At 38.1% G+C, this 24582-nt stretch overlaps 2 protein-coding genes across 2 annotated transcripts in view; both read left to right on the top strand.

The window, feature by feature from the left end:
• Positions 1 to 3062, top strand: part of thsd7ab (thrombospondin, type I, domain containing 7Ab) — a 126861-nt gene extending 123799 nt beyond the window's left edge. Inside the window, exons 33-34 of the mRNA XM_077527223.1 lie at positions 656 to 743; positions 2329 to 3062. Of these exons, the coding sequence (XP_077383349.1) occupies positions 656 to 743; positions 2329 to 2422 (182 nt within the window). The 3' untranslated portion in view covers positions 2423 to 3062. The remainder of the gene's footprint in view (positions 1 to 655; positions 744 to 2328) is intronic.
• Positions 3063 to 7008: 3946 nt separating this feature from the next.
• Positions 7009 to 22884, top strand: LOC144022900 (neurexophilin-1). The gene is made up of 3 exons (XM_077528092.1): positions 7009 to 7516; positions 18094 to 18472; positions 20255 to 22884. The coding sequence occupies exons 1-3, from the start codon at positions 7466 to 7468 to the stop codon at positions 20680 to 20682; spliced, it is 858 nt and encodes a 285-aa protein (XP_077384218.1). The 5' UTR covers positions 7009 to 7465; the 3' UTR covers positions 20683 to 22884.
• The last annotated feature ends 1698 nt before the right edge of the window (positions 22885 to 24582 follow it).

Here is a 24582-nt window from a genome sequence, read left to right as displayed (position 1 = left end):
TGCCTACTGCCCAGAGCCAGCTGAGATAGGTGCCAGCAGCCCCCGCGACCCTTGTGAGGAATAAGCGGTCAAGAAAATGGATGGATGGATGGATGTGTATATGTATGTATGTGTGTGTATAGCTATTTATTTCTCATTTTAAAAAATTTGGTTTTCCCCAAAAATGCAACTTTTCTTTCTGTTTAAAAAAAAAAAAAAAAAAAAAAAAAGTATTTTCTCCCTAAAATAAAGGAAGTTTATCCTCATATTTTGCTTTTTTTCTTTAAAAAAAATCTACTTTTCTCGATTCAAAAACAAAAATTCAAATGTTGTTGTTTCACATATTTAGCTTTTTTATTTAAAAAACATCTCAGAAGAATATGACTTGTTTTCTCCAAAACGTGAGATTTTATGTCTTAAAAAAAAAAGACATTTTCAAAATTTTTAACATGTTTAAGCTCATGCCTTTGATCAAGAAAACACATTGATGAAAAATATAAAAAGTTATTCTTGCTCCCATTTTTCATGAGCTGAAGTCAAAGATATACAGAAAATTTGTATAACATGAAAGTGAGGGTTCCCCCCCGAAAGCAGATGTCATTTTTATGAATAAACAAGTAACTAATAAGTACAAGTATGAACCAGGCCACTGATTGCTCCTCATCTTCCACCACAGATGGTAAGTTGAAGATTTGGGTGTACGGCGTGGCAGCGGGAGTCTTCGTGCTGCTCATCTTCATCGTTTCTATGATCTACCTGGCTTGGTGAGTCCTCCTCTTCGTCTTCCCCCTCCTCCTCCTCCTCCTCATCATCATCATCATCATCATCATCATCATCATCACAACGGTCACCCCATTCTCCCCTCACCCGCCATCCTCCTCACGGGGAGGGCAGCAGTTACTGTGCCCGGGTGCATCGCTCGCTGGCCTCCCAGGAGTGCCACGCCAAAGGGGGGGCGGTGTGGACGGGGCAGAAGAACGCCCACGAGATGGTGTACACCTGTCCCGACTGCCAAGAGCTGGCTCAGAGCAGCGGCAGCTAATGAAAAGGGCCACCCCCTCCTCCCCTGCCCAAGAAAGCCCCTTCTCCCAGCATGCCTTCCTCAAGTGCCTGCAGCCCCTCCCCTCACGCGGTCCGCCTGATAAGCCAGTCAGCTCGTTGGAGCAGGTGAGGAACAATCACTTTTTTTTAAAAAACACAAACAAATTTTCATGTTTTTGGTGGATAGCTAGATGGATAGATAGCTAGATGGATGTTGCCTTGCTGCCCTCATGTGGCCGAGTCATGCCATTGCACCCATCGCCTTCCCCTTCATCGTCTGTGTAAATTTAATTCTCCAGCAGGTGGTAGCATTGTCACATTTGTGGCTTCAATGAAACAGCAACTCATTGTCCACTTCATTCGGTACACTTGTACTCTACAATCTCATTCATGGGATTCAAAAAAATTAACACGAGAGGATGTTTACTTTAATTGGCATGTCTGGAGACTTACTATATATCTGTGTAATATAACCATAATGAAAAGGCTATATACAGTATAAGAGTAGATGTGGGGATGGACAAATAAAAACCAAATACAATAAATAAATAAATAAATACCTGTATTGTAACAACACAAAAATACATTTATAATAATTAGAATAATCAAAATACTGTAATCAATTAAATAAAAAAAACTTTAAAAAGGAATGAGTGAAAATAAATATCTACAAAAAATTTAAATATTAAAATAAAATTAATATAATATACTACTGTATACAATATAATAATAATAATAATAATAATAATAATATACACCAAAAAATACAATTATAAATTAACCATTTTTGAAGTCACCATTTTTCTGGGATTTTTTTCAAGAGTATTTACTTGAAAACTTCAAAGGTTAAAAGGACAGTGGCAAGTACCAGTGTGCAGGTGTACCTAATGTTGTGTCAGGTAATTATATCTCCATCACAGGTGTCAAACTCAAGGCCCGGGGGCCAGATCCGGCCTGTCATATTCTCTTATGTGGCCCACAAATGCAAATCCTGTTTCAACTTCCATGCTCCTTGCTAAAATCTGTGCCAAAATTACAAATTGTCATCGGGGGGGTGATAGCAATGTTGAGATTTTGCAAAGACATTTGTGTTTACAGTAACTTGAACAATTATCCATCCAAATAGTAATCCATCAATGAATACGAGATGAGATGATGAAACATTGATGTGGTTTCACAGTCGTAATGGCCCTTTTAGGGAAGACATAACTGCAGTGTGGCCCACCGCAAAAATGAGTTTGACACCCTTGATCTACGTCATACCTCCCCAAATAATAAACGTGTGTTTCCCGTGTGTGCGAACGGCAGCAAGAAGCCAAAGCGACCGGAGCGAGCGAGGCAGCAGCAGAACAACCGCCTCAAACCTCTGACGCTGGCCTACGACGGCGACACGGACATGTAAATCACCGGACGCTTTTTCTGTCGCTTTTTTTTGTTTTGTTTTTTTACAGCATGAAGGCGAGACAGAAAATCCTATTAGAGCACGTCTCTTTGTCTCAAAAAGTGCTCTCCCCACTCACACTTTCATTTTTTTCCGCCTTCGTGACCTCTGCAAGTGTTGAGTCAAATGCCTTTTTTTTTTTTTTTTCATCCCGCCCAACCAAGACTTGCCCCAACACACATCACATTCTTTCCGCTGAGCCGCCTCTGGAGGCTTTACGGGATACGTCGCATCATCCGTTGCCAAAAAAAAAAAAAAAAAGGATGAGGGATGAAGGGGAGGAAAATCTCCATAAAGGGGTTTAGAATCCCTTCCTCCGCCGAATCCTTGCTCTGGACAAAAGAGGGACACCTCTCTCTCTCTCTCTCTCTCTCTCTCTTGCGCTTTTGTGGTTGTTGTTGGATTGGGGCGGCCGTTGCCATGGAAACTGTGCCCCTCTCTGTCTCTCTCTCTCTCGCCTCCACCCTGGCTGTGTTTCAGGCGCTAACGTGCACTATATTAGTGCAGCTCATGACCGCTGATGCCATAAAAGAAGAGGGGGGGGTCAACACAAAAACGCGGGGTTCACTTGCGAAGGAGTCTTAGGCCACACTGGGGGAGGAAAAAGAAAAAAAAAATATATATATATATATATATTATATATATATATATATATATATATATATATATATATATATATATATATATATATATATATTAGTACGTTTTTAAAATAACTACTTGTTCCTAAAAATATATATATGTTTAATCTCATAATGATTTTCCTTTTTCCTCCCCCGCAAAAAAAGCAACATTTCTTTTTGTAAAAAAGTGTCTTTTTTTCCCCCTAAAATAATACAAGTTTACCCTGGTAATATTTTGGCTTTTTTTTCTCAAGAAAGAAAGATCTATTTTTCTCTCTGTGAAAAACAAAAATGTAAACTTTTTTTGCTTTTGTCTTTCAAAGAAATTACTTTAGTCTCATAAGACTACAACTTGTTTTCTCTTGAAAAAGACATTTTCAACATTTTTAAAATTTTCAAGCTCATGCATTTTTTTCAAGAAAACACATTGAACAAAAGCAAATAAAAGTACTTATTCTTGCTCGCATTTTTCATGAGCTGAAATTAAAGATGTACAGAAAATTCAGTCGTTCACAAATCTGTCTAAATCAGTGGACACTTCTCCTTTGCCGAAATAAAAATATTCATCTCTCCACCACATTAGATGCTAATTTAACTTTTTTTTTCCTCACATTTTGTCGTTTTCTCTTACACTATACAATTTTGTTTCCTCCCAGAAATACGTTTCTCTTGAAAACATGCAACTTTGAGAAATTGTCATAGTATATATATTTTTTATCTTTTCAGTGTGGCCTTAAAACTCCTTTGTAGATAATGATAAAATATGTATAGATTTTTTTTTCAATAGTTAAAAAATAAATAAAAAAAAGTACCTTTTGTGGTTTGTAGAGGTCATCTGGTGTATTTTGGAACACAGGAAGTCCGACATTTTGATTTGAAGCAGCCATTTTAAGAGTCATGATGGCTATTTCCTCCAATGGACCTTTGAAGACAAACTAACCAATCTTCAAAAATTCAGCCCCTAAAGTGGTTTGACTTTGCAACATGCCATTTAGCCAAGTCTATCATGAGTCAACCCACAAAAAATAATGTCAAAAAGTCTTGTCCAAAAATGCACAGAAAGTCTGCCATATTGGTTTGAAGCAGCCATTTTAGGGTCATTTTGGTCATTTTCATGATCCTTCAAAGATTAACTCCTCCTGCAGCTTTTTTTCTGATTGCTACCAAACTTTTATCACACATCCAAGATAGATGGAGGATGCAAAATTATGAAAAGTTTTTGTTTTGGTCATTGTATGTGTGGAATTTGGTGACTTGTCGTAAAAAAACAAAACTCCCTGAAGCTATTCATTGGTGCCCCCATGGCAGAAAATGCAATAACTCTTCACTCCTGTGTGTCAATCTCCTTTCCAACTTTTCTTTTATCTGCCTTACTGATGATCACTTGCAGTTTTTCTACTTGAAAGGGTCCAACTAACATGCAGTCACTAACAAAATGATCACTAATGAACACTTTTGTGTTTTTCACATGAGCTTTAATATTATTTATGAGGTGGAAAATAACAAAAAAGGCTTTGTTTACGTTGGTGGATTTGTAAAAACAAAAAGCAACTTTTTTTATTTTCTTGTTTTCCGTGCAGAGGGAAAAAATGTTAAAAGGTACGTGTACATTTATTTTGTATTACACTGAAAATGTTTCATTTGAATATTGCAAAAGTGGCTGTATGATATTTGTTGCTGTACTGATGCAAGTTCTGTGGTGAAAAAAAAAAAAAAGTGAGCAAGAAGACACCGGAAAAAGAGAAAGCTCGTCTGTTTTGTACAGGTTGTTTGTGTGTGCGGAAAGAAAGCGCGATAATAAATAAGGACACGGTGACAACACACAAGCATATTTTGTCCTAACTGTCTTTTATGTGTGCTGGAAAAAGTTGAGGTGCAGTGTAAATTATTCTGCAAGTCTGAAATATTGCTTCCTTTTGTTACAGATTTAGTATCATGTGGATTCAATTCAGTTTCACCTTCAAAATTCCACTTAGAATAACCTGTAATAATAATAAAAAAAATGGGGATGACGAGCTGAAGACTGTCTCCATGTACACAACAGTGTACTTATCTGTATGATACTGCCCCCAAGTGGCCAAGGCTCACCCATGAGATGGAGGAGCACAATGTCTATTGAAATGAAGCAAAAAGGCTTAAAAAAAATAATACATTCCATTTATTTAGATGATTACTGTATGTTTTAATAATTACAATAATAAATAGTGCTATTTGCCTTATTAAAAAAACAAAAGAATTTTTTTTGTTGTCAAAAATTTTATAACACAATATTATCATTTGTCATGTTATTTTGTGGCGGCACGGTAGTCGAGTGGTTAGCACGTCCGCTTCCCAGTTCTGAGGTCTCCGGTTCGAGTCCAGGCTCGGACCTTCCTGGGTGGAGTTTGCATGTTCTCCCCATGCCCGCGTGGGTCTTCTCCGGGTACTCCGATCTCCTCCCACATTCCAAAGACATGCATGGCAGGTTAATTGGGCGCTCCGAATTGTCCCTAGGTGTGCGTGTGAGTGTGGATGGTTGTTCGTCTCTGTGTGCCCTGCGATTGGCTGGCAACCAGTCCAGGGTGTCCCCCGCCTACTGCCCAGAGCCAGCTGAGATAGGCGCCAGCAGCCCCCGCGACCCTTGTGAGGAATAAGCGGTCAAGAAAATGGATGGATGGATGTTATTTTGTGTGGAATTTTGACCCAAAAAAATATTACCCATAAATTGAATCCATTTAGGAAACAAACTGTAAATATAACAAAATGTTCACGTGACAATTAAAAAGAAAAAAAATTGTGAAGATAACGGTGGCTCAACATCTGCCGTTTGCTTGGAATTAGCTCTTTGCTGCTATTCAAAGAAGGCAAAGTGTCCTCTTGCGCTAAAGTGACACTAATTGAGTTGCAACGTGATGGTTTATGCAGCCGAGAGCTCCCTTTGCCTTAGCACAGATGCTATCGCGCTGCATTGGAGTGCAACGTGCTGCCATTTAGCAGATTGATTTTGACCTTTCCTCTTATCTTTGCTCTTACTGCACTTCTTCTTTTGTGTTTGTTTATCTAAAAGGTTTTCTCTCGCAACCTGAATGACAAATTGAATATATGACATCATTGCTTTCAAATGTCACTTGAAAATGATTATGTATACAAATCTATTATTACTAAGTTATAACAAAGATTGTGTTTTTTGTTGTGGTATGTTAATTTTGGTTTTTCATGATGGGTGTTTTTTTCAGATAAGATAAAAGACAAGATAAGACTTTATTGATTTACTTGCAGGAGCAGCATCATAGAAGGACAAAAAAGGTCATGAGAGTGAACCTTTTACATTCAAAGCTATATACAATAGCTTACAGTATATTGAAAACAGTAGGGCCTATGTACTTAAGTAAATACATATATGTGCATCAAAAATATGTATAGTAAGAAAAGATTCAAAATGTATATTAGTTGATTTAATTTTTACTTTGATTCTATTATTGTATGTATTTTTATTCCAGGGTCTCCACTGATTTGTGTATTGATTTTTCTTTAATTATTTATGGAGTCAATTTTATTAGTTTTTCTATTATATATCACAAGTATTTGTATAGTTATTTTGTATTTTTTTACATAGATTATATTTAATAAATATTTCATCATTATATTAATTTTGTATAAACTTTTACAGTATATTCTTTGCATTTTATTATAAGTTAAATTTATTTTGGATTATTGTATTTTTACATTTAGAATGTCTATTGCTTTTTATTTTAATATCCTATTATTATTATTTTTATTAGTAGTATATTTTTAAATTCACCATTGTGTTCTTTTTTTACATTATTAAATGTCTGTATATTTGTATTTTCATTGTCTATTCTTAAATTTTACATTTCATATATAATATGCTATTCACAGTTTACCTTATCTGTTTTTTATATACATTAATTTTATTTATGAATTTCTTAGCATTTTGAATTTTTAACTATGGCAGTATTTGAGCATACTCTTGACGTCTCTTGTTCCAAAATCAGTTGCAGTGCAGCCGAGCACCACTTGAGGGCAGCCTGACAACATCTGAAGTTCTCAGAAGTCCTTCACCCCTCCCCAAGCCCCCCCAACTCCCATCCCGCATCCCTGCGTGCGAGTATAAAGCATCCCCTCCACACTGGCGCGCTCATGTACAAACAGCGCAGCATCACCTCTGAACGCGACATCCATACTACCCCCTACCAAGAAGACCCTCCACCATCATCAACATCATTCTACCTCGGGGCCCCCCCTCCCCACACTCCGGCCCTTCACTTTACTTCAAGTTGGGTCAGCAGCTGGAGATTTTTTTTTTTTTTTTGGGAGGGGGGGCTTTTTTTCCCCCACATCAGAGAGGACGACGGCTGGGCTGACGCTCGGTGGTCCGAACATGCCGACCACATGGTGCTGCTGGGCTCTGCTGCTGTCAATCATCTCTCTGGTGAGCAATTACCGCATATTAACTCAGATTTGGTCCCAATTGTAGTCATTGTTTTGCAACATTTTGCTTCAAACGGAGTCACGCTGAGGTCCTTTTGGGTGAAGAAAACCAGATTAGACTTGAAATAATCGATATGTTCTGCTCCAATGTGTAGTTTTCTAAAAGCTAGCTATGATAACGATATAAATGGAAGAAAAATGCATCAAAATTTAAATTATCAGGAAAAATTCCCTTAAATTGGATAATCAAGTTTGATTTTAATTGAAGACAAATGATAGTAACTAATAGACTTGTGATTAAGTTTTTTGTACACAATTAAAGGACCAGTATGTAATTTTTCCAAAGGTAATGCTAAGCTAGACTTGAATTCTTTACATCATTATAGGACTGATGTGTGGTTTTCCCATAGATAATGCCAAGATGACCGCGACAGCAAAAATTTGGGTCATTTTGGACACACTTAAATGTATCATGTGTAGTTTCCCCACAAGAAATGCTAAAATTATGAAAAAAAATTCTCCCCGAGGCTAATGCTATGAAGGCTGTGATAACATTTTAAATCAAGGAAAAACACATTCAAAATTGAAATAATTGAGTTTCTGACAATATTAAAAGACAAATGTGTAGTTTTTTGGATGCTAATGCTAACCTATCTGTGATTTAAAATAATAATAATAATCGTAATCATAATCATAAATGGTCTAACTTTTAATAATCAGATTTTGGACATAATTAAAGGTCCATTGTGTAGTTTTTCTAAAGCAAATTCTCAGGTAGCTGGAATAACTTTGATGTTACTGAGGAAAAAAATAGACTTCAATTAATCAAGTTTTCTGACATCAGTAAAGGTCCAATGTGGTCCAAAGCTAATGCTAAGCTAATTGTGATAACTTTGGTTTTTAATTGAAGAAAAAGAAATTAAACTTCAAAGTACATTCTGGACATCAATAAATGACCATTGTTTAGATTTACCCTGAACAAATGCTAAATTAGCTTTGATAACTTTTATTTTAATTCAGGAAAAACAAACTACACTTTAATTAATCGAGTTTACTGGCATCATTAAAAAGTCCTGTGTGTTTTGACAGCCGTGATAACTTTGATTTTAATTGACGAATAACAAATTAAGATTAAACTAATCCTGACCAAATTAAAGCTCCAGTATGTTGTTCTCTAGCTAATGCTAAGCTAACCTTTCCTTAAGAGCTGCAGTAAAGTGACATTAACAAAGTTAATGGAAATAGACCTACTAAAAACTTTGCAGGATACTAATCCCTGAAAGTCAGAGATGGACCTAAAACCTTTTGCGCAAGTTTTATATCATTCGTGAAAGTCTTATTGGTAGATATAAACCTTTAATTGAAGTTTTACAATCTTAACAAGGTGCATAAACATCAAGTGGGGGAAGCTAATCTTTTAATAACTAAAAATCCTTAACTTCTAAGAATCCTAAAACCTCAATTGGAGACCACAAACCTGTGTGAAATGTTTGCGCCATCCCTCAATGCAGGCTTTTAAAACCTTGGTGTTGTAAACCCTGAAACTCAAAGCGGTAGTTTCCTAAACCAATAAAGGAACTCCTTAAACTTCATTAGGTGGCTGAAAGCTGGCATAAATGTAAACATAAACTCTGAGCGAATGTCAGTCACCCTTATAGCAAGTACTAAAACTTAAGTGAGACGTTTTGTGGAAGACTTGCACTGTTGGTTAAAGTCCTTAACTTCTTTAGTGGAGAGTCTTAAACTTAAATCGTCAATATTTTTAGGACATCAAAAACCGAAAGTGGAGCACCTAAAACCTATGTGAAAGTCACGAACCCCTTAGACACAGATAAGGTGAACTACATAGATTTTCAGTACTGTTACACCCAAATACTTGCTCAAGGACCAGAACCATGAATGGAAGCTCCCAATAATTTTTTTATGGAAGTCCTTAAAATCTTAGTAGGTCCTAAATCCTAAGTAGAAGTACAAAAAACATAGCAGAAGTACAACACATTACAAGACTTAAACTCACTTGTCTGACTTAATAATCCAAAAAAGGACCATCACCCCCAATCACATAACATTCTCAACAGTCGTTACTGTAATCACATCAGAATTACATTAATAAAAGAATGTACTGAAATAAATCAACATGATTGTACAGACTACTACTACTATTTTCCAACAGTATCATTGAAAGATTTTCAGTTTTGTTGGAGAAAAAAAAACAGCTGCAGCGGGAGAAAGTAAAAAAAGATAAAAAAATAAAAAGTGTCTGTCTTGACGGTTTGTGACAAGCCAATTGCTTTAATCCCGCGTGAGCCGGTAACCTCGCCGCCCCGCCTGCTCTGATGAACGCGTCAACAAAGCAATCGGCGGAGAACAGCGGCCGTAATCCGCGTAAAAACTTCACTTAAAAAGCTCCCGCGGCGTTATCAGTGTTTAATTTGCATAGTGATGGAAAGAAGTCAATTACTATTAATTATTCTCTACAACTTCATTCCCATTATCCAATTGAATTTGCCGTCTTGAAAAGCATAAACTCAATTTCACAGCTGGCTAAACTCGCTAATCATTTACCCCCCACCCACCCCCCAACCTACATGCCGCCCGCCCCCCTTTAATGCCACACACCGCCGCTAAAACTCATTGATTGCCGCATCCTAAACTCCTGAAGAAGTGCTGGGAAGTCAGGACCGGCCGACACTGGCCGTTTCTCAATACGAAGAACACAAAGTATGGCCTCATAACACATATACATAACATGTTCTTGTGATGATCACGTTCCCCCCACGGGAACCTCCCAAACCTCTTTGAAGCTGGTGTGGAAAAAGTCTGATTATGCGTTTTCTCCCGTGGCTACCTAAAAAAAAAAAAAGTGCAGGCTAGTTTCTTGGTCCTCGTCTTCAAACCGGTTCCACTCACATATCAGGAGTGTGAGGTCACGCTGGTAATTGTGCCCCCGACTCCTCTGGAGATAAGGCACGTCCACCTGTGATTTCCTGACACTCTGATTTGTCATCATCTCTGACGCCCTCAGGTAGCACTTTGATACAACAGCTACACCCAAACACTTAGTGGGGGCCTGCAAGCTCCAGCAAACAGAGTGCAACTCTCTCAAAATTCAGTAAGTCTTTAGCAGGGGGACCAAAACCCTTAATGGAATTGTCTAAAACCTTTGTGTTTTTTGGGGAGGCAAAACCTTAGTAGGGGTTGAAACACCTTAGAAATAAAAAGTCTTAGTAGAAGTCCTAAACAATACAAGGAGTTCTATATACCTTTGTAGGAGTTAATGGAAGCCCCCGAAATGTTTCTGGAGTTCCCCAAAGCCTTAGTAGAAGTCATAAAACCATAGTAGTCATACATTGTTTCTTTAACAGCCCAAAGCCTTGTTAAAGGTCCGAAGAACTTTCTTTTGTCCTAAAATTGTACTTGGGGACCAAAACTTTTAATGAAATCCCATTTTGGGGTCTAAACCCTTAAAGCTCTCCTGCTAGTCTGGGGGAAACGCCTCTCAAATGTCGCTAACGTCCGAGATCATCTTCATCATCATCTTCATCAGTTTCTGCAGTCGGCCTCGCTTCATCCGGATGTCCTCTTGCGGCTCTCAGCTATTTTCAAAGTACGCGGTCAGCTCGGTGGAGCTACAACGATGAATGGCCGAATCCGAAGCTCACTACACGAAGTTAGCTACATGCTACAAACACTCGAAGTGCGCATGCGCGGCTAGGAACGAGCACGCACGACGTCGTTACGCATATTCATTGACAGGATCGAGAAACAATCGTTAAGATGATCCACCCGGAAGACACAGCCACAAAAATATCCTTGAACCCACCTTTAATGGTAGCCTCTCAAAATGTCTTTGGCAGTTCCCAATGTTTCAGTAGGGGGCCTAAAAGCTTTTTAGGGGTCCTAAAACATCAGTTGGCGAGCAAAATCTTTAATGGGAGAAAACTAAACCTTTGAGGAACTTCTCATAGCATCAGTGGAAGTCCTATAACCTTAGCTGTGAATGAAACCCTGTAATAGAAGCCCCGCAAACCCTGGTAGAACACTTACTTAATGAGTACGTTGGGAGAGAAAATTCTAATTGGGAACTCCTAAAACCTTTGTGAAACACCAAATAGAATTAAACATAATGTATATTTAAACACCAAGATATTCAACCAAACCATACAATTTTGTCGACTAGAAGTCTACTAGCTTAATGCTAACAACAAGGCTAACAACAGCTAGAAGCTAGCATAGATGTTATGGTAATTATAAACCCCCAAATATTCGCGCACTCTAAATTCAGACTTGGATTTGGTCATGTGACATTCACAAGCTCATTTTCAATCATTTTCAGCCGACAGTAAGTAGCAAAATGGCCACCCTCGTGAGATGAGAGATGAACGAAATGAATGCTTAATTCATATTCCACAAACGCGATATTAATCAGAATGTCATGTTTCAGCTACTAGGGCTGCATAGATGGCATTTTATTACTTGACTTCCTTTCAATCTACGTAATTAAACATTTGATATAAACATAGTAGTCAGTAAATATTGCAGCATGGAGTGGGGTTTGCCCGCTATCTGTGCTCCATTCACACACATTTCCAATCGCACACACTTGCACTGCAGTATTGAGGCCAATGAAAAGTGACACACACACTCTGTCTTGTGCATCCCAGTACTTCAATTCAAGATGGTGTGTGCGTGCGTGAGTGTAGGGGGTCTATATAGAATGTGGCGGCACTTGTTTATCGTGAAAGCGCGGCGGCGTACGTGAGTTATCTCCCGGCTCGGCGGCGTGTAGATAGCGTTGAGTTTGTCCAACAAGCGCGCAGGACTTTTGTGTGTGCGTGCGTGTTATCTGCTCTTGTCCCGCCCGCCCGGGATGCCGCCACACGACTGGAAAAACCTGGAATATTATTAAAGAAGCCTTAAAATAGACTTTCTGCTGGTAAACGTGGCTGCGTTAAATGTAAATGCAAATGAAGTGTCCAAGCCTTGAGCAATAAAATGTTCCATTGCAGCGATAACGACACTTTTTATTGCAAGGGACATTGACTTTTTTTTACTTTTTTTTTAACAGCGTGTGAGAAATGCAATTAAAAAAAAGAGAGAGGGAGAACTCAAAAGCAAAGCGAAACAGAATGTTTTACGATAAAACTAATGAACATCATTGCACTCATTCGCTGTTTAAATTCATGTTTACTGATGGCTCGATGTGACCCACTCTTTGTTTCATTAGCAAAAATATAATAACAATGCATATTAAATAAATAAATAAATAAGGCCAGCAATATAACTCTTATCCAATTGATGTGTCAATTGTCTTGCATCATGACATAAATTATATTTAGAAATAGAATTTTAAAATGCAATATTTAAATGGCTGAGTTGGTAAACTTGGGCAAAGTTAGATCATATTTTTGTGTAAATTTCTTTATTTTAAATGCTAAATTGAAAGACTTGAGTTTATTGACACAAATAAAAATAATTATGTAAAATATGTGCATGAATTCAAGTGCAACTGTGTTGGTTAACACAAGTCAAATTTGCTTCAAATATTTGCATAAAGTAAGGATGCGTTATTTAAATGACTTGGTGGGTTAACTCCGGCAAAATTATGTCATATGTTTGTCTAAATTTCGGGATTTTAATGCTAAATTGATAGGACGGAGGCGAAAAAAAACATTAATCGTTTGCATGAATTTGAGAATACAAATTTTAAACTCGCATGGTTGGTTAACACAATTAAAAAATAATAATAATAATAATTTTTGCATAATTTTGGTTTTGCCAAGTCAAATAATTCTGCAAACTATTTAATATATTTTAAAGGCCGGATTTAAAATCTAAAAAATAAATTTAAACAGTAATTAATTAAATAGATTTACCGTAATGAAAATAATAATAGAATGAAGTTTAATTATTAATATGTAATTAATTATAAAATTATTTAAAAAAAATTGTGAAGTTCTTGCGTAAATTTAAGATTTCAATTTGAAAATTTACACTTATTTACTTTGGTTGACAGATGTTTTGTCAGATGTTAAAGGTAAAATAAATTTACAGTTCAGGATTGAGATAAAATAATTCCATAAAATATTTACATACATTAACATGCTAAATCAAATGAGTTTGTTAACAATATGAATGAAAGAACAGTTTAAAGCGCACTTGATTGTCAGAACTGGTTCAATGGAACACTTTATAAATTCTTGTTTTGATACAAAATCCTCCATTCGGTTGCTTTGACAACGTGTGCATCAGCATCATGAAATCATGAATGCGTGCCACGTGGTGTTTTCCTTTGAGGTCGTTTGCGTGACAGATGATCGTTTGCGAGTCTCCTGGCGGATAACTGATGATGTTTCCCGCTGTCACCATCAATATTATTTCTGCCACTCGTCTTTGTCACTTTTGCCCGATAAAACAACTTTTTCTAGCCTTCACGTACACACGACTCACAATGGCTAATAAGACACTTCAAGACTTTTTTGCAAGAAATCCTACTAAAGTTTTACAAAATGATCTGTTCCACAGCCAAATGGTTGTCATTGTAAAACATTTTGAATGTAAAAAAACAACAAACAAAAACATAGTTTAAGGTGAGGTCAAGTCAAAAATGTTCTTTTTAATATGTTTCATGCCCCTTCACTAGTCTAATCACAGCATTCTGATTAGTATTGCATTTTTGGATTATCAATTAAGTAGCAAAATCCACTCATTTTTAGCCATTTTCGGGCAGCCATTTTGCCACTTGGTGTCAACTGAAAATAACGTCAGTGTATAAGAGCTCAGGTAGCGGCCATCACGGTTCAGCTGTTTTCTGGGTTTGATCATTCGACATTCATTCGCAAGCTAAGCCATTAGGCAGTGTGATGTCATTTTTAGTCGACATCAAGTGGTGAAATGGCCGCCCTTTGGATGGTGGATGTTTCTTTTTAATTCATATTCCACAAATGCAACATTAATCGGATTGCCGTGTTTAGACTATTGGGGGTGCATAGAACATATTACTGTAAATAACATTTTTGATTTGACTTCCACTTTACTAATTTAAACCTTTTTTTTATTCAGTGTTAACTTTATTGACAAAGTCGTGATGCAAAGGTTATTAACATCACATCAAATTTCCCAATTATTATTATTTTTTTCCTTTTTTTTTTTCTTTTCGTAGAAAAAATTTCCAAATTATTTATGTAAAACAGTGAGTACAAGACCTAAAACAGCAAAACAACAAAATAACACTATCTACATCTTGAAAATTGGCAATATATCAACTTCTGTGTACAATGAACACTTTTGCTTACTGCCCCCGCTGGCCAGGAGGAACCACTGCGGCATCACTAAAACCAAAGCGATCGATACATCCCCGGGCCTGGCAAAGTTATCTCGGTGTGACTGCTGACCTTTACACAGCAGCACACAATCACCTTGAAGCACACATACATACACACACCCACACACACACCCACACACACACACACACATTCTACTTCTAATCTCCCAATTGGGATTACAGGTTGGTGCTGTAATCCACCGCGCGATTGTGCCGCTAATCCTGTCAGGTGTGCTTCTACACGCCAGCTAATTACGTGTCGCCCAGACACACAAGAAGAAGAACTCGCAGGTGTGACAGCATATCGGGCGAAATCCCATCCCTGTTTTTTCAGCGACATTCTCCCGCTCAACTTCTGAGTCCTTTTGGCAGCCATCTTGTGTGTACGTGTGTGTCAATGTGAGTGTGTGCGTGTTCATGTGTAAAGCAGCTTCCTGACGTCCCTTCATGTGACGGCAGTGCCTCTGTTGAGACTTAACCCACTTAGCTGAGAAGCTTCCGGAATCACTTTTATGACTCGGAATAGAAAATGACATCAAACTCCATTTTGAAGTGCAACTTTTTTTTTTTGGAACCAATGGTGGATGATCTTGTCCAGCAGAGACTATCAGAAGCATTGACTGTCATACAACTTACATTCTAATATTTGTTTCATGAATTTGTGTTTATTCACTCCTAAAAGTCTATTCCTTTCATTTGATAGAATTTCTTGGCTGCACTGTTTCCAGTGCAAGATTTTTTTCTTGTCCAATAAGATTTCAGACTCTCAATCGCAGTGTTATTTTACCCAATCACATGTTAAATTCACCTCAGAGGGCCAGCTAGCTTCATTGCAGTCATTAACTTCACCATTTTTTTTTTGGTGTAGTTAAAAAAATCTCTCATTTATATTGGATGTAATTCCATTGTCCACCACTGGATGGTGGCACACTTGTTGAGTTTGAAACTGTAATTTGAAAGAAGAAGAATAAAACAGGAAGTATATCAGCACATCCTAGTTTTTGGTGAAAATTAATAAATGTTGTTCTATGTACCCAGTAATCCTGTTTTTTACGCCTACACAAAGCAATGGCTGTAAGTTCATTTTATAATTGCCATATTTTGCCATGTTTATTGATATGTGAGATACTTAAGTTTGTGGAAGTGTTTTGGAAAAACATGAATTGTTTACCGTAAACACATTTCGGGATTGGTACATTGTTTGTTCAATATTTTTGTATTGTCCATTGCTCTTCCTCTCTGTAAATATATTACATGTATTTAAATGTGTTTGCATTATTTTGAAAGTGCGTTTAAAGACCTTAAAAAAAACAAGTGTTGTAAATTTTATAAAAACATCTCTAGGACGTATTTCTGTAAATATAGTAGCAGAACTACACAGTTGAAATACTATAATATAATAATATATATATATATATATATATATATTCATATATATATACATATATACACAATTAAATATTAAAGGTATAGAGGTTTATGCCTTGTCTTTTTTGGGGTGGAATAAATGTTTACTTTGTAAGGCGGCACAAAGTGTGTAAGAAATCACGAGTCGTCACTTCAATGTAAAAATGAAGGAGAGTCCACTTTGCAGCTGCTTGCTCGGCATTTTGTAAGACGCCACTTCGTTGAACTTGTCCATCCTTAAGGAGCTTTACGTCAAGGCGTAATGGCGACCATAAATCCCGCGCGGGAAGTCTGGGCCGACGCCTGCTGCTGAATTTATCTTCTGATAATACATCATGGCGGCCAACGCGTGTTAGACAAAAGCCGCGCTTCATTAACGCCGTTTAACTGCGCCGCTGAGCCACAAAACATTCCAATTCATTCCTCATCTCACCTTGTCAGCGCAAATATTTTACTCTTAAAAAGTCCTGCAGTGACTTCCTTTGGCGAAAAAAAAAGATCTATGCACGTTTTTACCACAACAATCGGCTCGTCCATCACGGTGTTCTCTTCAAAAACAACCGGAGGCCATCTTTCTCCAAAGTCCGAGTGCACAAAGCCGCCGCGTCCTTCGCAGGGAAAGATCATTCACGGCCTCACACAATGCAACTCAGCCACGTGAAAGAAGACCTTATTTTCACTCTATTGATCGGCCCGGCTAAGATACAAAAAAACCAAAAAAAAACGGCGAAGGCTACGCTCAGATGGATCTGCTGTCACGTAGCGGCGAGGGTCTCGTCGCATAGTTGGCGCTGTCATCCGCGGGATTGTTGGGGATGACTCATCCATCATCGGGGGGGCACGTTCAACGGGCGAGCGAGCGGCAGGGGCGGGAAGGCGCTCCGTCTTGATTTAGACGACACGCCAAAGACGTTTGGCGCTCCGTACGCGTCGGTGGCGAACATCAGCTCTTTGTGGAACGGGTGATGATGGACGGCGAGAACGTGCGCTGACGGAGGAAGCTCCAAAGTCAAGCTTGTGCTAACCATGGCATATATATATATATATATATATATATATATATATATATATATATATATATATATATATATATATATATATATATATATATATAAGGGGTGTCAAAATTACTGCGTTAAATTTGATTTAAAGTTCGTTTAACACCACAAATTGTTTTAACGCGCGGTTACTGGGATAGTTCCAGTCACAACACAGCAGACACGTCCACGTCAAAATTCAGCAGTAATTAATTTAATAATAATGCGTATCTTTGTGGAGACTGGGGTCAAGTTTTACTTTACAATTTTAAAAATGTGCAGAATTTCACAAGTTACTTCATGTTAAAGGTTAGATAGCTCTTAATATGAAAAGAAAAATGCACTGTGCTGATGTACTGTGCTGTCACCAACGTCTTACAATTGCAATTATGCCATCTAGTGGCAGACAAAAATGACCAACACAATTCATTACCACAATCTTTTTTTTTTTTACAGGTTTAACTCCTTTGTATGATTTATTATGAAATTACTGTATCAATGATGCAGCCATATTTCTATTAGTTTAACATTTTTTTCTACTTTAATGTTAACAAGGGTATGAAAACTTGGAAAAAAATATTGTACATTTTATTTTACATTTAGAACAGATGTAAAATTTGTGATTAGTCATGAGTTAACTATTTTACTCGCCTGACACCCCTAATATATATATTAAGGGTTGTGCACAAATCAGTGGTGACTCGAACTGGGTAGCGAATGAGTAATTCCAGATTTCCAGATTCGAGTCACACTTGTGTCCAATAACTTGGATAATGCCGTTGAAAACTGACGTTCACCTTTGTCATCCAGGTGCTCGGAGCTGACTCGAGATCAGCAAACGGCGACAAATCCAAGATGAAGTCCTACTGGTCCGCTACTAGCAAAGCAGCTCAGACTTGGTCGGTCAGCCGCCTTCTGGCCCACACGCTGGACGGCAAGGACAACTTCACCTCGGTGGACCTGGACTTCCACATGGAGGAGGATTTGGACTCGGACTCCAAGCAGTGGACATGGCTCTCGAACGCTTCCGTGTCTTCGGCCTCAGGGGGGCGCTCCCGGGCTAAGAGGAGGCCGATCGTGAAGACGGGCAAGTTCAAGAAGATGTTCGGATGGGGCGATTTCCACTCCAACATCAAGACGGTCAAGTTGAACCTGCTCATCACCGGCAAGATCGTGGATCATGGCAACGGTACTGTAGCTCGGTCTCGGCTTCATGATGAGGGCAGACGTTTTCATGTGGATGCTTCACTTTATTTGCATCTTGGTACTGTCTAACACTGACGACAACAACCATGGAAAAACAAGTCCAGTGGAACCTTAACTCATTCACTCCCAGCCATTGTCACTGCAGCAATCCGCTTCGCTACCGGCTGTTTTATTGGATTTTGACTGATTTCGCAAGGCCCACAGAATATTGTATTGTAAAAAAAAACAACAACTATATTTCTATCTGTTTCCGTTTTGCAGCAATTAGCATTACAATATAGCAAAGTTTCATCATTATTCACAAAAAAAAATCTGTTTAAACCAGTAGGGAAAAGAGCTTTTTGCAACATGGCCCTGGTTGATCTCTTATACTCTGCTGCCACCTACTGGCCATTTTTGTAATAACTACCATTGATACAACTGTTCTCTGCAGTTGAGAGGCTGCATCAAAGCCTTCTGTATTCTCTTGCATTAAAAAACAACAACGTATAAATACATCTTTGGGACGCTGGTAAAATTTAAAATAGAACGTATTTATACGTTTTAGGGAGCAAATGAGTTAAGAGTTTAATTTGTTCAGTTGTAATTAAATTTACAACAAAAATCCCCATTGAAAAGAATTGAAATGCAGGAATCTAATCCAGAACCCCAATTTTCAAAGCAGAGTTCCTCATACTACCAGTCATTCTTGATTATCTTAACTGAATTTTCAAAAACTGCAGAAAATTGTGTTCTGTGGCAATCTGACAACCCGACGTACCAAAACAAAGAGTAGGCGCTCCTCTTTCACCAGAAAAAAAGCTTTGTTTTTAGCTTCTGACCAAAAACACCTGTTTTTAACCAAAAAAAACAAAGAAAAACAAGATGCTTTTTGTGAAAAGAATCTTGAAGCAGAACAATGAGTTAGATGCTAATATTTTTTTTGGCGACACCTCGAACTATAATATAACAAAAACAAGACTGAGAAAGGGATTTTGACTGCAAAATCATTGATTTGCAGAAACACAACTAAGTGGTTGAATATCAGTGCCTTTTTTTACATGGCGTTCCTCATTCACTCCATGGACAAACTGGGCAAGATCTTGAAAAAAGTATTTGATAAATACAAACAAAATTCCACTGAAAGGTTTGGGACGTTGTGTAAATCCTTTTCAATTGAATAGTCTACAAAGGCAAGATATTTCATGTTCAAATGGAAAAACTTTTTTGTCTTTTTTTTTTTTTCTCAATCATTTTGAATTTCATTTTTTGACAGGGTTTAGTACCGAGTTGCATCATGTTTCCCTTTAAAAACACTAAATAAATGGGAACTAATGACACTAATTCAGTTGCTCACCAGTCCGAGGTCTCCATCGCCATATTTTGCGAGTCTGGACTGCTGGCGTGCCAGTCGAAGTCCTCACACTATTTTACTTCGAAGCCACGCTGTTGTAACACGTGCAGAATGTGTATGATGCTCCAAAACCTGTATCTACCGGTCAGTATTCAGTACTTTTTTTGTTTCTGTGGGCTCGTCAGACCGCAGCATACATTTCCACTTTCTTAGTGTTACTGATCTTTGACCCCTCACTTTGCACAGTAGAATTTTAACCTGCATTTGTAGATGTAGTGACAAACTGTGGCTGGCTATAATTTTGTCTTTGTAGTGAATCCAGGTTGAAAGCGATTTGTAAATCATCTTGCTCTACGTTTATTTACATTTTACATCTTCATCTGAATTGAGTTTTGTGCGCCTCACTACACTAAGAGCACATGTCATTTCCAGGTACCTTCAGCGTCTACTTCCGACACAACTCCACCGGGCAGGGCAACGTGTCGGTCGGGCTCGTACCTCCCACCAAGGCGGTGGAGTTCCACGTCCACCACCACCACCAGCAGCATCAGAACCACCACCAGCAGGAGCTGCGCATCCAGCAGCAGACGGCGGTGGAGAGCAAGGAGAGCAAGCTGTTCAACTGCCGCGTGGAGTACGAGAAGGTGGAGCGCGGCACCCGAAACTCGCTGTGCGCCCACGACCCGTCTCAGAGTTGCCCCCAGGACCAGACCCAGAGCCACGTCTCCTGGCTGTGCTCCAAACCCTTCAAAGTCATCTGCATCTTCATCACCTTCCACAGCACCGACTACAAGCTGGTGCAGAAGGTGTGTCCCGACTACAACTACCACAGCGACACGCCCTACACGCCCACCGGTTGACGCGGACGCAGGAGGAGGAGGAGGAAGGCGGAAGCGGACTCATCCTGGTCTCCAGTCTGGGGGCCGGCGACGGGGCGTTCGGGGACGCTCGGACAACTCCCGCAAAGTGAATCATGTAAATAACCGGACGCCACTCAGACAGTGTTTTTTTTTTTCTTTTGTTTTGTTTGTCATCTGTAGCTTCTTCCAGCTCAATCGCAGACGCCAATCAGACGCCAGCAATCAGTCGGCGGCGCTTGAGAGGAAATTTTCATTTCCAGTGATCCACTCTTCATCATGGGAGCTACGTATCAGACCCGCTCGTGATGATTCAAAGTCTGCACTATAGGGAGACCAAAACATCAAGTATTCCTTTGCAGCTGTTCTCACTCTTGCACTGTAAAAAAAAAAGCACATTATTTTGAGGAAACAAAAACAACACTACAAAGAAAAGCATGCTTGCTACAAGCTATTTATTTATTTGCCACCCAACCAAACTTTACTGTACAACTGGCACACAAAATAAAACAAAATTAGAATTGTATATTCTAACCACACCATATCATTTCAGCTAACAAAAGTCTACTAGCTTAATGCTAACATATAATGCGAAATACAGTGGGCTAACAGAAATTAGCTTAGATGTTACCTTCAAACAACTTATTAGCCCAATAGCATAATTGTTGTACAGTACTCATTGTTAACAGTTTACTGTTATCAATTAAATACAAACATAATCCCAAACTGAATCATTGAACAGTTGGGCATATAAAAGTTTACCTATAAAGACCACAAAACAATCCATCTTGAAATTTGACCCAAAATCTGGTGGGTGGGTCGCGGACAGCTAGTAAAAGCTTGTATTTGTATTTTGATTTTTTTCTTTCTTGTTTTTTTTTTTTTTTTTTCAGAAGTCTCCCATTTCGTAATTTCTCACTTAATAAAAGAAGCTAAAGTGCAATGTGCCCACTTGGAAGTGCACATCTTCAATAAAATAAACATTGTTAGCTAATTTAACGTAGCCTATCACTGCTAGTTCGAACGAACGGTAATCACTCGTCCCATTGAACGATTGACATTAAAGAAAGGTAACAAAACACATTCTCACGTCACCTGCTGTTTGCCACAACTGGCGCCAAATCACTCAAGTGGCTAACGAATTAGCCACTTACCAGCCAGCTAATGCTACACTCTGATTCACTGAGTGCCATGCCACTCAATAGGCCAGGCCCTTCCGTTTAAAGGTGCAGGCATTCAGTCGCAGTCACAGATACTGTAGAATGTGAGAATAGCGACCCAAGGTGGACAAAATAATACGTTCACCGCATATGCATATAGTATTGGTACTATGCATGGAACTTTGAAATATAATAAAATGAATAAATATGGCCGTTACTTTGAGATTTTGCCTGTCGGGGGGTGGTCTGGAACATAACCCTTACTCGATTCTTTTGTTTGAACAGAATACACGTTAATACCTTCTGCCAGCTAGTGGAAGAACCTTTTATTGCTCTTCCTGTCACTACACATCTCTGGCATAGATAGATGGACAAACATAATACAATATTTGTCGTAACTTAAAGAATCATTTTCGTATCAGTTGTCTACTGAGCGAATGAACTTCTTTTCTGGCAGCCATCTGCGTTTGTTTTTTCCTCTTTATGAAACGCCCTTAAAATGCCAGGAGATACCCTCAAATGACTGGCTTATATAGTAATCTGTCATCTTACAGTTTGCAAAGGCCACATCAACGCCAGCATCTTTGTACTTCAAACCATCTGTAAGACATTTTTTTAATGCTAATGTTGACGTAAGGATGTTAATTGTTTTGGGGGTTTAAAGGGAAAGTAGGAAAAGAACTGTTTTTCACGGGCTTGAATTCCCCTATTGGCAATTATAACATTTGGGTGGGTAGCCATTTTTTAAACAACCTTTCAGGGGTTCACTGTTCTTGTTCTATGTTGCAAGCTGTCACGTAAAAAAAAAAAAAAAATTTGTTTATTGTGTGTCATGTGTTTAAAGGACATCCTAACCAATCACATCCAGTGATGGAATAAAATGTACACAAACAAATATGAGACGCAGATTATTTCCTGACATGTCTCCTAAAATCACAAAGATAACAGCCGAGCGGACCCTCCGGAATCTGAACCTTGTTGGTTATAACAATGTTGGAAAAAAAGGGGAAGGATCACACAAGTGGTTGAAAAGAAAGCGAGATGACAACCTCTACACTCCCTGTATGTATTGTTTTTGCATTTTTTTCCTTCTTTTTGTGTGTTTATCTTCACATAAAAAGGTTTCAAGCTAAAGAAGAAAATGGGCATGAACGATGGTCCGCATCAAAGGTAAGATTTTCTCATCTTTTCAAACAACAGTAGTCACGTATTTTTGTGCATACGAGACAATTACTGATCATGAAATGTTACTTTAAAAAATAAATTCAAGATTTCTGGAAAAGAATAATGCAGTTTGGACAATTAACTGCAGAGTTAAACTTTAAAGCTTTAACTTTGACAGCACTAATACAACTATTCTTATAATTTAATAATTTTTTGAACTTTTAAAATTTTGAAAAAAAAAATAGGACTTTCATCTTGCACACATTTTTTTCTCCATGTTTTCCTTAGAAAATTAATAAATGAAAAAGTATCGATTTTTTTCTAGAAAATAAGCATTTTTTTCTGTAAAAATATGTTTAATATTTTTTAAAATACAAATAAATTTTCTTGTAAAAATACAACTTTGTTGGAATTAATATATTAATCACAAAAAGACATTTTTTTTTTAATAGAAATTAGTCCTTTCCTCAAAATGTGCTGTGTATATAAAAAAATAAAATAAATTCAAAATTCTCAAGTGGACCCGTCAGACCACAACACACTATCCAATTTGTGTCACTCTATCTCAGAATTTTCCTAACTATAACTTTTTCTTCCTGTTTGTGATAATTTAGTCTTTGAAATTGGTTTTATGTAATTGATATATTTTTTTTATTCCTGATAATAAACTTGTAGTCATGCCCAAATTTTGTTGTACTGCATTAGCACAATAGAATGAAAATTAAGACTTGTATTCTATTCTTTACTGTTCTCTTCTATTATACCTTCAGTCAAATTAAACCCTTTTATTTTGGGGGAGGGGGCTCTAAAGAAAGCCCCAAAATGTGCATTTTTATTGAAGAACAAGAGAAAACGACTTCATCAATCAAAATTCACAATGTTACAAAAAAAAAATCAGCTACCACAAACTAGATAATTGATTTTTATGCTGTTGAAGACGAGAAAGAGAAAGAAGAGACGTTTATTTATGGTTGTACATTGAATTTGTGTAGTGAGTGAACAATGTAAAGAACCAGCAGGGGGCGCTGACAACACCTCCCGAACAGTCAGCATGCGATTGACTGCCTATTAAGCATAATGGCTATTAAAGCTTGGTTATTACACAAACACTTGACTCCACGTGAAGCTTTTTTGGAAGGAAATGAGCTTGCTGATGTCGTGCAGACTGAAAACGTGAACCAGAAAACTAACGTGACGCCGGGCAGTTCCTGAAGGACGAGGCAACACAAAGCAAAAAATTTACGACGCCGAGGAACAAAGCTTGAAGCGGCCCGCTCGTAAATTGCCGCAATTTTTTTTTTCTCCCCTCAGTGACGGAGACGGGATGACGAATGTCCGCCGACTTTTATTTTCGCCGCTTTCCGTCTTCTCGGGGGAGCCTCGTTAATGCCGATATGGAACCCGCGTGACGCTCGTTGCGTTAAATTATATGCGGAGCTTCTTTTGCAGACGTTTTTGAGCCCCTTTTATTCAAACTGTCCTACTTTATTGTTTAGCCATACTATTTTATTGATTTATTTGGAATGCAAGTAGTCAGTGCATACAGTAGCTTATGAGCAGACAGTGAAAGAAAAGAGAG

Source organism: Festucalex cinctus, chromosome 7, assembly GCF_051991245.1.
Source record: "Festucalex cinctus isolate MCC-2025b chromosome 7, RoL_Fcin_1.0, whole genome shotgun sequence".
Classification (NCBI taxonomy): Eukaryota; Metazoa; Chordata; class Actinopteri; order Syngnathiformes; family Syngnathidae; genus Festucalex; species Festucalex cinctus.
The sequence above is the reverse complement of the archived record's forward strand: the minus strand, read 5'-3'. Positions and strand labels throughout refer to the sequence as shown.

Bases quoted from the DNA above. Each gene is read 5' to 3' on its own strand.
- LOC144022900 (XM_077528092.1), top strand. From the start codon at position 7,466: ATGCCGACCACATGGTGCTGCTGGGCTCTGCTGCTGTCAATCATCTCT. The intron at 7,517-18,093 runs GTGAGCAATTAC...TTTGTCATCCAG, and splicing joins TGCTGTCAATCATCTCTCTG to GTGCTCGGAGCTGACTCGAG. The intron at 18,473-20,254 runs GTACTGTAGCTC...TGTCATTTCCAG, and splicing joins GATCGTGGATCATGGCAACG to GTACCTTCAGCGTCTACTTC.